The sequence below is a fragment of the Bacillus rossius genome, chromosome 1, assembly GCF_032445375.1.
Source record: "Bacillus rossius redtenbacheri isolate Brsri chromosome 1, Brsri_v3, whole genome shotgun sequence".
NCBI lineage: Eukaryota > Metazoa > Arthropoda > Insecta > Phasmatodea > Bacillidae > Bacillus > Bacillus rossius.
The window spans coordinates 159,570,823-159,588,637 of NC_086330.1; the positions used below are offsets into that span (position 1 = coordinate 159,570,823).

Genomic DNA, 17,815 nt, shown 5'->3' on the forward strand with positions numbered 1-17,815 from the left:
AGAGACTAATTATAACATGGAAGCAGGCACATGCACAGACGTTATGAACAACGTTACATGTGCTTAAACTGCAGAGCAGATAACTAGATGCACTTGACTTACCAAGGCCAACTATTGAATTCTTGGAATTGTTCGCACAATCGTAAAAGTCACGTTGCATGAGTTATAATATGCTACATTTTGTATAGCACTAACACACTCACACAGCGACCGATGCTACATGCATACATGTAAATGTAACTTCATTTTATCAGCACCAGGTACTAGCAGTCCAGTCAGTCAAGTGTCGCCGGCTCGCTGCTTGCTAGACAGTACATAATTTACCCGGTTTTTTTTTATGGCAAGTAAGCGCTTTTTAAAACCATCACTACGGGAATAATATCCAATAAATTTTTTTATAAAGGTCTCAGACAATAACATATGTTTGCAGTGCAAAGTATACATACATTTAATAGTCATTTAAATCTACCATCGCCTTTTCAAACGAAAATGTTGAAATACTATGCTCGGGCCTCGGGCCCCCTGAAGGGAGTCGGGCCCCGGGGATTTTACCCCTGCTTCCCCCCCCTTTCGACGGGCCTGCTTATGCGTTATGTTGTGACGCCCCCGCAAGCCCCTAGGGAGCGTCGTGAACCGCGTAAAATTACCGGGAATTACCTGGTATAGTGTATCGCCATCCGACATATCAGAAAAATAAGTTACGGCACACCATTCACCCAAACCTCTCGGCATTCAAAACAGGTATAAAAAATATCAGGGCTTAATTTAAACAACAAAAGAAAGGAATCTGCTTGAGAAAGCACAACTTTTGCGGCAAGTACGACAAAACAATATTTATTAATCTGAACGTCTGACATCAAACTATTACAAGCATTAAAAGAATATAAGCATTCGCCGGTACCTATTAATTAAATCGGGCCCGATGCTATAAACTATATATATATATTCATACCCAGCACATGATAAGGAAATATAAAAATACCCTAATCTTAACATCAGTTACAAAGACACCTTATACTTATTTAAAATCTCAAATAAACCAAGTTCAAATTAGTAAAGGCCTTCCTGGTTACACGACGTGCTCAAGTGTTCGGGGGACAGGTACCCTTTAAACGTTCAACGCGAGTCTCTACCATTTGAATTTCAACTTAAGTTTGAATTATTTACTTCACATGTCCATATCCTAAAGTTGTTACATGTAACTGGGGGAAAACAGACCTCCGATGTAAAATGACACTCTCAGGCTTGATGTAATTATTTCTGCCACCAATCTCTTGCAGCATAACTCCGTGGCACAAGGGGAATCACAAGGGAAGTCACTCACGTATCGGCTCGACGTCTCCATATGATTAGCGAATCCTCGCTAAACCCCACTGGTCCTCAGGCCAGTCGGTGCTGACGGCTATACCAGCCGGAAGGAGCCTCGTTCCGCCGCGATAGTACAGCGGCTATCATCTTCACAAGCTTTACAGCTACTCTTGCACACACATATCAACGAGTTATTTTGCTGCCCAAGCCGGCCCCACACTGGCAAAAGTAATTTTTAGCGAGGCCGCTGGCGCGAACCGCCTCACTCCACGGCCCGTCGTACAGAACAGCTGATCGCCTGCCTTCCCCTCCCCTCCTTCAACGAAGGGAAAGGAAAAAGTCTGTCTCCCTCGCGCGCATGCGCGCCGTGCTCGTGAATTGTTTCATTTTACCCCGATCACAATTTGTCCAACTTTGCTATGTCGCAATAATAATTAAAATAGTTTTATACAAATGCAAATATATAACTACATTATAAATATAACTAATAAACACAATTATTTAATAATATTCTCACTAACTGTTACCAGGTGCTCCCAGGCGACACTAGCGCTGAAAAACGTTACCGACATTTCAAAAATACCGCCGTACGGATAACACCAATACTCAAAGAAACTATACTAAAGGAAAACTATAATATAAACTTCCTTTTAATTTTCTTGTAAAACGGTACCCCGAGAAAGGGGTACAATTGATCGTTGATGTATTTGAGAAGAATAAGAAAATTCAATGAGGATGTAAATAGATGCTGATTGTGAAGAGCATGTTAGGCAATGATTTGCATCGCGGCGCTTAGCAACGGATGTCTCTATGATTAGATTAGGACAGGAAGATTTGGGTCATACCGGTCTGCAGACTGATAAGTTGAACAGCAAATATCTTCTTTGTGGCGAGGTTCAGGGACCTAACTAGACTAGTTTCCACCCGGGGCAAGAACTCATTTTGGCGCCCCCCCCCCTTTTTTTTTTCAAACCAACCAAATCAAAACCTTTCCCGACAACACCTCGTTTCGCCACAATTATTAATTTCACTGTTCCAAATAATTTTGAGCAAACTTAAAGTAAACAAACATATTTATTTGCAATCATTTTATTTTTAATGCACCGCAAGTCTGATAAAACGCAAAAAAAAATTTACAGTTTTTAAATATTACACGATATACATGTGTGCATATTTTAGTACAAATAATTCAGTTCATCTGCCTTCCAAACATTAGTTGGATATTAGTTGGACCCTACGAGATTCAAGTAAATATCTATAATAACAATTATAACTCTGCCAGTTTAGCACGCTCGTCTGCCTCCCTCAATTTTTGCCATTAGCGCTGTCCTTGTTTCAGTGTGCTCTGTTGCCAGATGGATTTCGTAGAGTAAAAAAAAAAAAAAAAAAAAATCAGACACAATTTTATAATAAAAAATGTATCTGAAACATTGTATTTTGTAAAGAAAAATTTTGAATGAGAATTTTGTAAATATATGTCATGTTGTACTTCAACAGGAGTATCATCAAATAATATTTAATTTTTACTTCAAACAAGACTTAACTGAAACCCGCTATCTTTTTTTCAACCATTTTTGTCAAAAACTTTTATATAATTAAATATTATAATTTTTGAAGTGAAACTTCTTTGCTGAAAGGGCTACAATTTTCGAGCGTTACGAAAAAACCGAACGCATGAGGGGGATAGTTAGGTACGTAATGGTGGAACCCGGAGAGGAGGAGACGGCAGGGGAGAGGTAGGTATGAGGCAGCATAATTGCACACTTGCAAACTCGCAGACTTGTATCCTTGAATACTTACAAACTTGCACGCTCGCACACTCGCATACTTGGTTAATTGCATTATAGCATACTTGCACACTTGCATACCTACAGGCTTGCACACTTATACACTTGCCTACTTACGCAATAGCATAATTTATTGCTCGCATACGAGAATATGTATGTGTGTGTATACACACACACACACACACACACATATATATATATATATATATATATATATATATATATATATATATCTAATATATAAAATTCTCGTGTCACAGTTTTCGTTGCCATACTCCTCCGAAACGGCTTGACCGATTTATATGAAATTTTGTATGCATATTCAGTAGGTCTGAGAATCGGCTACTATCTATTTTTCATACCCCTAAGTGATAAGGGTTGTCCACCCCTAACATTAATTTTTTTTTATTTTTTGGACAAAATTTTAATTTTAATTTTTTTATAATGTGGCATTAAAAAATACATACAACCCTAAATTTTCACCCTTCTATCACCAACCCCTAATTTTTAATAGATTTTTATATTTTTCAACCCCGGTCGATAGCTAATCAATTAACACTTGATCAACCTTCCCCGCCTACAGCGAGCTCATTATCTGGATTAACACACCGACCACATATTAATATGAAATTCCATCCCTAAGGGAGTGAAAAAGTGATAATTTCATTTTTCTAACAGAAAAAATCATAGGTCAGAGACATACAAATAGTGAGTGAGTGTCATTTCTCTATGTCTGCCAAACGATCATACACATAGTAAGGTCTGGCAAATTAATATTTTTCTCCTTGGGGTTGATTGTTTTGAGGTTCGGTTTTGACTGCGAGTGATGACGGACGTTCCTGCGCTTACTCGCGGTTAAGTTGGACAACTCGTTAAATGCAGTATTAGCGGAAGACATTGATTATGATCGTATGGAGGTAGTGTCGCGCAATGATGTAAAGCGGAAAAGCATAAGTGAAACCAGTGATCTGATTGAACGAACAAACAAATCATGCAAGCGTGACGTCCGTTTAAGTAATTCCTTGGGCGAAGACATGTCCGGCGACGGACGAGGCCGGGTGGCCGATCAACAACGTGGAAGTGGGTATGTACCAGGTGGGAGCGCACGTTACCCTGATACCTGTAGCGGTCCTTTCATTGTAGTAGTGGAATCCCTTGATAGTAATATTGGAAACTTGCACCCGATTTCTTTAGGTAAAAGATTGCACCCTAATCGTTATATATTGCAAATCCAACAAGCAGGTCCAAAACGGCTGAAAATGTACTTTAGTACGGCGACAGCTGCCAATCAATTTCTGGACTCTGATACTCCAGGCAAGATGAACCTGCGAGCGAGCATCCCCATGGGTCTGACGAGGAAACAGGGTATCATATATGGTGTTCCTTTGGATGTTAGTATGGAAGAGGTCCTCGACGGATATGAAAGCGCTACCCATAAACTCCTGCATGCGGAACGTCTCACCAAGCATATCCAACGCGATGGGCAGGATCTTCGGGTACCCATCAAGCTCCTCAGTCTCACCTTTGAAGGGCAAACGCTGCCTCCATATATTAGTATTTTTAAAGAAATATACAAAGTGACCCCTAAAGTCCAGAGCGTTACCATGTGTTATCAGTGCCGATTTGGTCACACTGCCAAAAACTGTCGTTCCACGACGCCTCGGTGTGCTACCTGCCTTCTTGTCCATGGACAGGCCTGCCCGACAGTTGGTACACCACAATGTGTTAACTGCCGGGGACCACACTCGGCACTCAATAAAAAGCTCTGCCCCATGTGGGAACGTGAACGTGAAATCAAACGGCTAATGGCTTATCATAATCTTTCGTATGCAGATGCGACAAAGAAGTTACCACCCAGTCCGTGTGTACCGGAACAACAGGTCCATTATCCTATAATAGGGTTCCCTGTTCTGCAACCCCATCTCCCACATACAGTTTCCACCTACAACAGTACACCTGCAGAGGTTCCCGCACCACAGCCGACGTTTGCTCACGTGACCCAAAGCACCATGCGACGTAAGACTGTGCCTACACGGCCCGATGGCTATACCACTTGTTACAAGGCGATCCCACCCGTCATTCCGCTGGACTCCCACACAAATGGCGACATTCGCCAATATTACGCGCAGTTCCGTCCTGAAGTGCCAGACATCACTATCGGACCAGTACACAATCCACACGCAGGTGAACACAACCTTGAACAACCGCCATCTACCCCTACAGGCACCGAGCACACTGTTCCTAATGAGAAAGTCCAGAATATCGTCGATATGATTGAGGGCTTGGTCAGCACTGCAAAGACAGATCATACGTTCGCCGTCAACAAGGATACCTTGATGGAGGTTCTCCTCCGCATTTTGAACCTATAATTTAATCTTCTTGTACCATCTCACTTCCTTTCAACCTTAAGATACTACAATGGAACGCTAGGTCATTGATCGCTAATCGATATCCCATGGAACACTATCTACACCTACACAACGTTGATATTATATTGCTATGTGAAACCAGACTTACGGACAAATATACAGTCAGGATACCAGGATATCACCTATACAGATCTCACAAACCTGACCGGGGTACTGCTATTTTCGTGAATAAAAATTTTAGTGTAGCGGAAATGTCGATTCAATATCCACCCCGTGCTGACAATATTGATGCTGTCGCTATTCAGATTTATCACCGACACTTCGTATGGGCCATAGTGTCGCTCTATGTCCACCCCAACTCCTCCATTGATGCTGATACATGGGACCTTTTCTTCCGCCAATTTCCCACCCCTGTAGTGATAGGTGGGGATTTTAATAGCCACCATTCCTCTTGGGGTAATGCTTTTTGTGATGCAGCAGGCCGGACGTTGCTTGAATTTCTTCATACCTCGAGCTATATGGTCATGAATGACAAACGCCACACTCGGTTAGGTTGCTACCAACAACAATCTACTGCTATAGACCTAACTCTCATTTCTACAGATCTCGCGGGGCAACTTACCTGGACTGTCTTAGAGGACAATTGGGGGAGTGATCATTTTCCCATATTGTTGACTACGCAGGTCTGCCAACCTTTACCTCCTCAACAGTCTCCAGCAACAGCCCAGTTTCGTACCCGTCAAGCTGACTGGAGTAAATTCCGCGGCCTTCTGGCCGATATCGCCCCTTTTGCGGTCATAGGCCCAGGAACGGTAAATGCATGTTACGACTATTTCTACACGCAAATCTTGCATGCCGCTCATCAAGCCATCCCTATAACGTGCCAGACCGCTTGTCGTAAACGTAAACCCACTTGGTGGGATGATAAATGTCAGACTACAAATACTGCACGCCTTATGGCCCTTAAAACTTATAAACACTGCTCCACTCTCAGTAACTACATCGCATTACAGAAAGAACAGGCGGTGGCGAAACGGACATGGAAGGGGGTGAAAAAGGAAAAGTGGCACGCCTTCTGCACATCGTTTTCGCGGTCTACTCCCCTGCCACAATTATGGAGGAAGTTTAAACAATTTCGGTCTAGCAAAGATTTCTCTTATGTGACTCCTATCCCTGATGTCATAGTACCGGCCTTTATGCGGCATATTGCCCCGGATTATGTTCCCAATGCAGATATCCATTTCACTCCGCCTAAGCCGCCCCTGAATAGGTATATAGATCATACTGCCTTAATTATGCCTTTTACGCAGCAGGAACTACAAACTTGTATACGTCATACTCCTAACACGGCGCCGGGACTTGATAAAATCCCATATGTGATGATCCGGAATCTCCCTGAGAACTGTACTTCATACTTATTACAACTATATAATCACATTTTCGTTCATGGTGTAACTCCGTTAGCCTGGCGGGAGTTCATCGTACTGCCTATTAAGAAGCAGAATAAACCGCTATTAGCCCCTACTTCTTACCGGCCCATTGCACTCCGCTCATGTCTTGCAAAGGTTTTTGAAAAACTATTGAAAAATCGGTTACAGTGGTGGTTGGAAAAGAATAAGCTCATCCGGCCTGAGCAGTTTGGATTTCGGCCAGGTATTGGATCACACGAGGCCATTCTATCCTTATTGTCCAAAATTCATGTTGCCTTCAAGCTAAAGAAAATATGTACCGCGCTCTTTGTCGACCTGGTATCCGCTTTCGATAATGTTAACTTGACTGTATTGTATGAGAAGTTGTGCCATATTGGAATTCCCACTCAAATTATTAAATGTGTACACGCTCTTTTTTCTGTCCGACACTATTACCCAATCACGTCACAGACTCCATCGTCTGCACGCATCGTCTATACTGGCCTTTCACAAGGCAGTACATTGAGCCCACTCCTGTTTCTTTTGTATACCCAAGACTTAGTTTATCACATTGGGCGTACTTCCTATAACATTACTTATGCAGATGATATCGTGATATGGGCCTATAATACAACATATCAGGGAGCTCAGGACACGCTGTGTGACACTCTCCACAGGCTTCAGGCATGGACTGATAGCAATGGATTAGAAATATCCCCAACGAAAAGTAAGGTCGTGTTTTTTACGAGGAAATATAAACCGCACAATTTTCCACCCTTCCAACTGCTGGGTCAACCCTTACCGATTGCGACAGAAATTAAATACCTAGGTGTGGTATTTGATCATCGTTTGACGGGTAAAGCCCACATTAAATATCTAACGCATAAATGTCGGAAGCGCATTGATCTGTTAAAAGCTCTAACACACCGCACGTGGGGTGCGGAGGTAAAATTATTAAAACTATTTTATGTTACCACTATTCGGTCGGTGCTCGATTATGGCTGTTGTGTTCTTTACAACCTCTCTCCCACCAGGAGTTATGAACTGGAGAAGATACAGAACGTTAGTATGCGGATCATTTTAGGTGCCTTCCCTTCGACGCCTATCTCATGTATGCAATTCGAACTGGGACTTTTGCCACTAACCCTCCATAGAAAGTGCTTCCTGGGGAAACTTTGGATACGCTCAAGGGCATCTCATGTTGCCGGTTATATGCGGGCGGTGGACAAACTGGATTTGGATATTCCGGACGCTCTTAAACGAGCAGAGTCCCATATCGTTTCTACGCCCTGTTTAAACAAATATACTTTAACATATGATATTACGTTTCAACCGCTGCGAACTCAGGTCATAGGTAGTAAGGGACAACCGTCATATCTAACCGCTCAGGAGTTCTATGAAAGCGTGAATCATGTGCATTTGCATCGAACTATATATACAGATGCTTCCAAAACCGACACAGGGGTAGGAGCTGCCTATTACGATAGTCACACTAAAACTACTGGCTTATATAAACTGCCCCCTATAACTACCATTTACTATGCTGAGGCGTATGCGGTATATAAGGCATTGCAATATGTGCTCCGAAAAAAAATTCACCAATCTATTATTGTGACAGATTCATATAGTTTAATTCAGTCTCTCAATTCCACCCCTCTTCCTCGAGAACCTGTGGTCTGGCTTATTAAGGAACTTACACTCACCTTGTGTAGACTTAACATCAGTGTACAATTTTTCTGGATACCTAGTCATATCGGGATTCACGGGAATGAAATGGTAGACCGCCTGGCCAATTTGGCTCGATGCTGTGGTAGTACGGTTCCGGCGGTATCATATAATGTCCTTCTCCCTTACCTCGACCGGCTCATTATGGAGGAGTGGGATGCCGTATGGCGACGCTATGCCAGGGATAACGCAACCGTTTACGCGTCCTTATATCGACATAGACCGGTCAGCACGGATATCGTCTTTGATAATCAGCCGCGTCACCTCGCTGTCTTATCATTTCGACTCCGATCCAATCATACTGCTGCCCCTGCCCATTTGCATAAACTCGGTATTCAAGACCATTCTGACTGCACATGTGGTGCTGTCCTGGCGGATGTTAATCATTTACTTTTTGAATGTCGTTGTGTCCGTTCGCGGGATAACCTCTATGCTCAACTTAAGAGTCTTAATTTGCCTTTGCCCATGGCGTACCCTTCCTTGTTGTTTACGTCTACTTGTGAGGTCTGTATCGTGCTGTCCCGTTTCCTATTCGAGAATGACATCCACATATGAGTTAATGGTAACGTCCTTGGGTCCCCTGTCCTTGGTGACCGGTGTATTATATTGACATTTGACCTTATTCCATGGCCTTCTTTCCATTGGTCGATGGGCCTCGACCGAGAAGATAGTTAGCAATGAATAGTTCCTGCTAGGTATTCCTACTATGCCCCTCCGCCTACGTGCGCTCCGCCTGGTATATATTTCAGTTGGATCCCGCTGGTGTTGATCTCTAGAAGAGGTGGTTTTTTGCAGCGTGATATTGAAGACATCTGGTTGTGAGGGACCATAATACGTGTTGACCACGTGCGAGTATAGTTCTGGTTGTGGGCGAAAGCCGTTAACCAAAAAAAAAAAAAAAAAAAAAAAAAAAAAAAAAAAAAAAAAAAAATTCTCCTTGGTGAGACCAGCCCGCTTAGTGGAGCTCGCAGCGGCTAGCAAAATAAAGGCGCTCATAACAGTTTTTTTCTTAACTTCGTCAATAGATAGATATAGTTGCCTTGAATTTTAAACGCACCATCGTTTGATGCGTTTGTCATGTCTTTAATTTTCGTTTGTTTGTGCCGTATGCGTTCCTATACCATTCATCCGATTGCGATGAAATTTTGGTGAGCTGTTATGCGCATGCCCATGAAGGTTTCTGAGACGGTATAACTATTTTGCAATAGTTGCAGTGGCGTAGCGTGGGTGGGGCGGAGGGGGCGGCCCGCCCCGGGCGGCAGCCCGCGGGGGCGGGTCGCCGGTGAAGCGGGTTGAGATCTGATCTATGATTCATTCATTACATGTGTCAGACACACTATAATGTTCCATTTTTATCTAAAATTTTGCGCACCAACTATTTTTTAATATTTATTTAAAAGAAAAACTGCGAAATCACTGACAGAGCTCTTTATAACGTTTGTTTGTTTACATACGAACGGCAACATCGCATCACGCCGCGCCGCCCAGCGCGCGCGAGCCGAGTTGAGCGGCACTCCTTATTATGTTAATTACTCATACAAAATGCCTCTCTTTCGCACTCATTGAATTTAGTACTACGCATTGTACTGTAAAGTTTGACCTTAACCCAGGGCAAACCAAACAACTTCCGCAAACCGGGACACAGTACAACTCCTATATTGCCCCGTACCGCGAGCGCAGGTAAACCCAAAAAAATATTAAAACCCAAACTAATAGCAGGCTTTAAAAATACTAATAAGGTTGCGAACAGTGAGAGGAGGCAGCAAGTTAAAAAGACGCAAAATTTATATGACAACATTTAATAAATATATATATATCATAAAATCGTTTCATCACAAATCGGCGCATCCATCATAAAATACATACCCTATTACTACTTATAAAAAAATTGCTATATAATAATACTAAAAAAATACTTAAACAATTCCCCCCAAAAATTATAATTTGATCATATACTTCGGAGCTCCGAAAATTAAATATAATTACCAAAAAGGCATTAAAAATATATAAGAATATATTAATACAAATTCAAATACAAATATAGATACGCACCGGGCGTATCACCGCTGTAAATACCAATTAACATAGGCGAAATCTAGCAAAAAATTGACACACCTTAACATGCAAATAAATATACCAAAAATTTAGCAAATTACAAATTATGGGTTTACAAGCCCTTCTCAGTTAAGTCATTTTCTAACGGTCGACGCCTTTCTTCTTCTAGGTCTGGCAGGGATTGGGTGAAACACGCTGAACGTAAAATCCCAGTTTCAGTTTTATTAGTCCGTTAATTTAAATACCAAAAATCCACAAATTATAGTTTCGCACCAGGGGTCAAAGGGGTCAACGGGGCAGTGGCACGGCTGGCACTTACTTGCTTTTTGACGTCGTGATGTCCGGTCACCAAATACACTCGTTTGCTCACGAGTGTTTTTAATGGCAAACCCTTGCCATTATACGTTACCGTAGCTGCAGGTAATTGTACGGATATGACGAATCCTTCGCCATACCGTCTTGGAGTTTATTTCGGCGCACATAATTCATCCTTGGAAAATCCTCGCGATATTCACACACGCCTCACCAACCACTCGCGTTCATCGTACCAAAGCGTTCTAAATTATATAAATGAACCCCGTTCATATTCAAAAAGGAACACTCGTATACAGTTACTTCGATGTGGAACCATCACCATGGCCAACCCGCGTTTTACTTCAAGTGCGCGCCCGCCTGGGCCTACCAGGCGACTCCACTCGCCCGTCTCACCTGACGTCACACAATCAGCTGTTCTGCTCGCGCGCCGTCTAGCGCAGCGATTACCAACATATTCGGTAGTGTCCTCGAACTTTCCAGACCAATTTAATAACTTAAAATCTTAAACTTAAAAATAATAAGACTAACAAGAATTACAAATTTCTTTTTTAAAACAACATATAACAAACTTAAATCCAAAATAACTCGTATTAAGTACCAGGGCATCCGAAAGATTAATAAAATACGTTAACCATTTCTGCCAACATAAACATTATCAAAGGTAGCAGCTGTAGCACACATGCTACAGTACTGATCTTTGTTTGTTTTAGTGCATCGTGAAGTACCGTTACGCAATCACGCTTTACTCGTATGTTTGTTTCGCGAGAGTTTCGGATACGGAACGAAAGTCATTTTGATTGTGTTTCGATCTTTTAAATACTGTTGAATCTTCTAAAACTAAACATTTAGAACTTTACCCAATCTTTGAACTAGTTTTTGAAAATGAAAAGAGTCAAAGAAAGCGGCGCGGAATTCCGCAAAAAAAAAAAAAAAAAAAAAAAAGCTAAGAAAGAAGCAGATGCGAAGAAGTCTCAAAGTGCATTACTGAAATATTTTAGTTCCAGTTCTTGTTCGAAAGCCACGTTAACGTCTTCGGTGGCATCCTGCAGCAGCGGAAGTGATTCCAGTGTAAGTAGGTATATGATTCCTCCATCTAGAATCATGCATGGCCTAGAATTACTCCAGTTATTTATTATTATTATTTATTTATTGTTTACAAAAGTTACAATATTTCTTATATAAGTCTCGCAAAACCTATTCACCTAGGTTTGTCTGCGAGTACGGAGTCACACTCGTTCATTAAATCTTATTTTATAATACACTTAAAATTGCTCTAATAGCTGTTTGAACATTGATTATTGTTTAAAAAGTATGGAGTATATTAACATAAATTACATCGAGTTAAGGTACATCTTTTTAAGTTTACGACTGAATTTTTTCCTGCTACTTGAATTTAAAACTTCAATAGGGGATGTTTTGTAAATATAGTAGTAGTCTAGGAATATATTTTTTTTTGTTTTTGGATAACTTGATTATTTATGGTACCTGTCATACAAATAAAACATTAATTTTCATTTAGCTCAAAAATGGCGCCAACGATTTTTCTCAAATTTCTCGTCATTTTATCTTTTAATAACATCTATAACATGGCTTACTCAGTCAGTTTTTACCGGGAAACTCTAAAAAAGGTAGCTGCCATTCAAAATAAATTTTGTTTTTAAATTTTCCTATAAGCCCGGCAAACCGCGCCGTCACCAAAACCACTTTTGTTTTGTGATAGATAAAATACTTATTTCAAATTCGAACATGTCCTCCGGCCAATATTCATGGGAATACATAACTTATTTTACAGGTACAAGAAGAAGATGTACCTGCCGTCGCAGTTGGAAGTAGTTCTGGTCCCACCACAGAGCAGGGTCAAGACAAAGTCGACTCATCAAAAGTACCTCAAGCATCTAGTCATAAGCCTGCAGAAAAAGTGAATGTTGCCAAAGAAGACATAATTGAAATCGTGCCTTCTGCTCCTGCCGAAATCAAAGATGTGAATCTTGACGATGTAGGTTGCTGGCCTTCTCCTATGACCGACGAAGTAAGAACGCTTCTAGTACGTCGCGGATCTGACTCAGTACAGCACATCGATTCCAAATTTGCCGATGTTGTTCGCTCAGGGACTTCAACGAAAGGCGGTACCCGAAAACTAACCAAAGAGTGGTTCTACAAACCATTATCTAACGGCGAAAAGGTTCTCCGAACATGGATGGTGTACTCGCCTTTGAAGCAATCCTTGTATTGTTTTTCTTGCAAGCTGTTTGGCAATTCCGGCTCTAACTTCGCATCTGAAGAAGGATTCAACAAATGGTGGAAGCTAAATCCAAGAATAGGAGACCATGAAAATAGCCTGGGCCATGAACAGAGCTTCTTGAAATGGAAGGAGTTGGAAGTTCGCCTGAACTGTAAAGCAACCATCGATCAGAAACAAAAAGAAGTTTTCGAAAGTGAGGAGAAGAAGTGGAGGGATGTACTGTACAGGTTGCCGAATATTATCCAGTTCTTATCCAAACAGAATCTGTCCTTCAGAGGACATCGAGAAGACATTCGAGGAGATGATAGTGGCAATCGCGGGAACTTTCTGGAGTTAGTGCACCTCCTAGCTAAATACGACCCTCTTCTAATGGAACACCTGACAAAGATAAAGCTGGGAGCAAGAGTCTCAGTTTCGTATCTATCTCCAGAAACCCAGAATGAATTTATAAACTTACTGGGACAGCAAGTTCGATCCACCATCATCCGTTGTATTCAAGAAGCTAAATATTATTGCGTAATCTTCGACAGTACACCAGACATCTCCCACAATGACCAAATAAGCCAAGTTCTGCGATACGTACATATCGAAGGAGAAAAAGTCGCAGTGGTAGAATCTTTCATTGACTTCTTCGAACCAAAAGGAAAAAATGCAGAAGATCTCAGCAACGATATAATCGCGAAGATAACAACAGACGGACTGGACATACAGAATCTGAGAGGACAGGCTTATGACAATGCTGCCACAATGTCAGGGATCCACAATGGAGTTCAAGCCCGGATTAAAGCACTGAATCCGAAAGCTATATTCGTTGCATGCACAAACCACTCACTAAACTTGGCTGGGGTACACGCTGCTTCTGAATCAGTGGATTCCGTGACGTTTTTTGGAACTCTGGAGAAGCTGTTTGCCTTCTTTTCCGCATCAACTGTTCGATGGAACGCTTTGGTTGCCGTCACAGGTCAAGCAGTAAAACGAGTTACTGAAACGCGCTGGAGCGCTAGACATGTAGCTGTCAAGATGCTTAAAAATAAGTTTGAGGTAGTTCTTGAGGTACTGGAACAATTAACAGATTCATCTCAAACTTCCGAAACAAGATCGGGAGCCAGTCTTCTCCTGACAGCCATGCAGTCATTTAACTGCCTAACTTTTCTTGGCTTTTGGGCTGCAGTGCTACCTGAAGTAGATGACGCACAGATTTACCTGCAGCAACGAGGACTAAGTGTGGATAAGTGTGCTCAGAAACTCTGCGCTTTGAAAACCCTCTTAGTGGAAAGTAGAGACTGTTTCGTGCAAGAAGCAATTGACTTTGCTTAGACAATCTGCGAAAAACTCGGAATCGAACTCAAAACGAGAAGAATTCGCAGGAAAAAACTCATGCATGGCGATGAATCTTCTGAAGATGCAGCTTTGTCTCACGAACAGGAAATCCGTCGAGAGATTATCGCATCATTCGACAAGATCATTCAAGAAATGACGACTCGATTCCAGCAAATTCAAGAAATATTGGACAAGTTCGGATTTTTGATGCCAGCGAAACTTTTGGACAGCAAGTTCGAGTGTGATCTTTCCTATGTATTAGAAGACATCGACAAGGACGAGTTTCAGATGGAGCGGAAGCGTCTTCAGCAGTTTTTTGTTGTTGCCTGTTCTGAATCAGAGGAAGATATAAGTGGTAAAGGACCACTGGAGCTCCTCCAGTTCATTCAAAAACTGAATCTCGGAATTTCAGTTCCAAATATAGTCATCTTGATTCGTATATATTTGACTTTGGCGATTAGTGTTGCAAGTTGTGAGAGAAGTTTTTCGAAGTTGAAGCTAATAAAAACTTACCTCAGATCTACTTTGAGCTCCGCTAGACTATCAAACTTGGCTATATTTTCGATTGAACAAGAATTGGCTGCTAATATTGATTTTTACAAAGTTATTTCTGACTTCGCTGCTCACAAGGCCCGTAGAATCCGCTTGTAAAACCGCTCATCCTATTTTAACTTCAATAAAAGGTACCTCATTGCATGTGAAATTTAATTTTAACTAAGCACCTATAGAATGGGGGCGGCAAAATGGGTCTCCCGCCCCAGGCGCCGAGATGGCACGCTACGCCACTGAATAGTTGGAGCACAAATAGTTTTCAAAAAATATTTTTTTATTATTATAAGTATAACAGCACTTCGTCTGTTATGTTGTATAAGTGCGCATGCATGACACAATTTATTTAAATTTAAAAGAGAGACAGAGATAGAGAATACATATAGAGTGAGATAGAGAGAGACAGAGGGATAAGTTGAGATAGAGCGAGGTACAGAGAATGAAATGGGTTAGATAAAGAGATATATAGATATATAGAGCTATATAGAGATTTATATACAGAAGAGATAGAGATAGTGGGAGTTATATATGTATATATAGATATAAAGAGATAAATATATATATGTGTATATAGATGTAGATAGAGATAAATATATATTTAGAGAGATGAATAGATGATTTGTATATGTGGAACTACTTCAAACATATTACAAAACAAAACTGAATGAGGCATTGCAATGCATGCCGAGCATTAGCTAGATAATGGAATCTTTTCAATATTAGTAATCTCTTATTTTTCAGCTTTTTTCTATAGTGCTTTATAGAGTCTAGATTACATACAGAACTCCAATTTTTAGATATATACAGGTAAATAACTATACACTGGCAGAACAACGTCTGTCGGGATCTGAAAGTGATATAAATTATTTTGCACACTTGACATTCAAATTAAGAAGACAGTTACTAACTACTTCTGATTTCGAAAAAGGTCCCCTTCACCCTGTGTTCAGCCCGGGCAACGCTGGGTACTGCACGGACAATTATACGTGGCATGCTCTCGAGCCATCCAGTTTGTTTGTGTTAGCTAAAGATGGGCTAACAAAAATATTGTTCACGCTATAGCATTAAGAGATTGATATTGATTGTTACTGTTACTATCGTAATGAACTAATGATATATATAATTTTAAATAATACATTAAAATAAATTAAAAATATTAATTTTTGGTTTTTTGTTATTTTTATATTCCCTCATCGTTCACAGCGCTCCATGCCTCTTTCACCACATCCTCATATACCACATCCTTACACACTTATAATAAGTTAGGTTTTTTTTTCTACACTATAAATTCCCTAGAAATAATTTATATGGCACAACAAGGTTTGCCGGGTCAGCTAGTATATGTATATATATATATATATATATATATATATATATATATATATATACATATACTAGCTGACCCGGCAAACCTTGTTGTGCCATATAAATTATTTCTATATATATATATATATATATATATATATATATATATGTGACCTCAGCCAAAGAGAATTATCATTCCTATACCTAATAATATAATAAGAAAGAAGTTTCACTTCTGTCGCGCTTGGACTGCATGCACACAATTTTTTACTCTATTTGAGTATAGCACATCAGTTAATGGAATGCCTTGTCATTGACTGCTAAAAAATAGTTTATCATTTGAAATAATAATTTATGTTTAGCATGGTTTTCTTTCAAAATGACTACGGCTGTAATAATATAGACAAAAACTACTTACTAATAAATAGTGTACAAAATACGATTTTTAATGCTAACAAGCCGGTTGGTATAAAACTGGCAACAGTGGGTACGCTGTATTGCAACGTACGTGCGAGACACTCAATAGGCCAGCAACCGGACCAGCTCGCAACGGAATGCGCTGCGTGACCTTGAGATCCCTCCCAGCGCCGACCAATCAGGAGGCCGGGAGTCGGAGGCGGGGACGACACGTAGCGCGGATGACGGAGAGCTCGCTTGGCTCGTCAGTGGAGCAGCCGGAGCAGCTGTTGTGGCGTGTCGCGTCTCGTGGGTGCGCTGATGGCGGGCTCGTTCTGCAGGAGTGTTCCAAGGACGTCGCTGCGCAGTCGACGGAGCGACGTACGCGCGCAAGTTTTACCACTCTCGTCCTTCCCTAGCTCGTGAATATTGCCGCATCGTGCTCGACGTTCCAGTTTGATTGGCAGGGCTGCAACACGTGATCTTTGCTGGAAGTAACTGGATGGTTTAGTGTTATATTCTAATCCAACATACATGTAGACAAATAATATCATCCGAAACAGATTATAATTAAAAAAATAAAATATGTTGAAAATTTCGACTTAATACCAGTTTTATAGTAACTGAAACAAGTGATATTAGGGGCGTGCTAAGTGGCCTTCCATTGCCATTCGCTTACGGTTTAGTTGTAGGCTTTCAATTTTCTTGGACACAGCCATTCACGCTTCGTGATCGTGCGCTTCAGTGTAAATACATCCGTTATGACCTGTAAAATTGCTATGTACTTAAATGTTGCCTGGTACGTGTTTAAACGCTTTTTATGACTGAAATATTTACACTGTGAAATTATTTCACATTACACGTTTACAATTTATTGCTACCGGCCCGTTTTGAAAATGTAATGTTTATTTACTGTTAATATTTTAAAGGAAACCAAAATGGCTCCCAGATGTGGGCGAGAGAGTACAGCAAGTGAACAGGTTCGTTCACTACCGCTTTCTCGCTCTCGCTGTAGTTGGTATAGCTATAAGACAG

The 17,815-nt window shown here is 41.0% G+C and overlaps 1 protein-coding gene across 1 annotated transcript in view; it reads left to right on the forward strand.

The window, feature by feature from the left end:
* Nucleotides 1-17,032: 17,032 nt before the first annotated feature.
* Nucleotides 17,033-17,815, forward strand: part of LOC134546354 (propionyl-CoA carboxylase alpha chain, mitochondrial-like) — a 136,825-nt gene continuing 136,042 nt past the window's right edge. Inside the window, exon 1 of the mRNA XM_063389139.1 lies at nucleotides 17,033-17,161. Coding sequence (XP_063245209.1) covers nucleotides 17,102-17,161 — 60 coding nt within the window. The 5' untranslated portion in view covers nucleotides 17,033-17,101. The remainder of the gene's footprint in view (nucleotides 17,162-17,815) is intronic.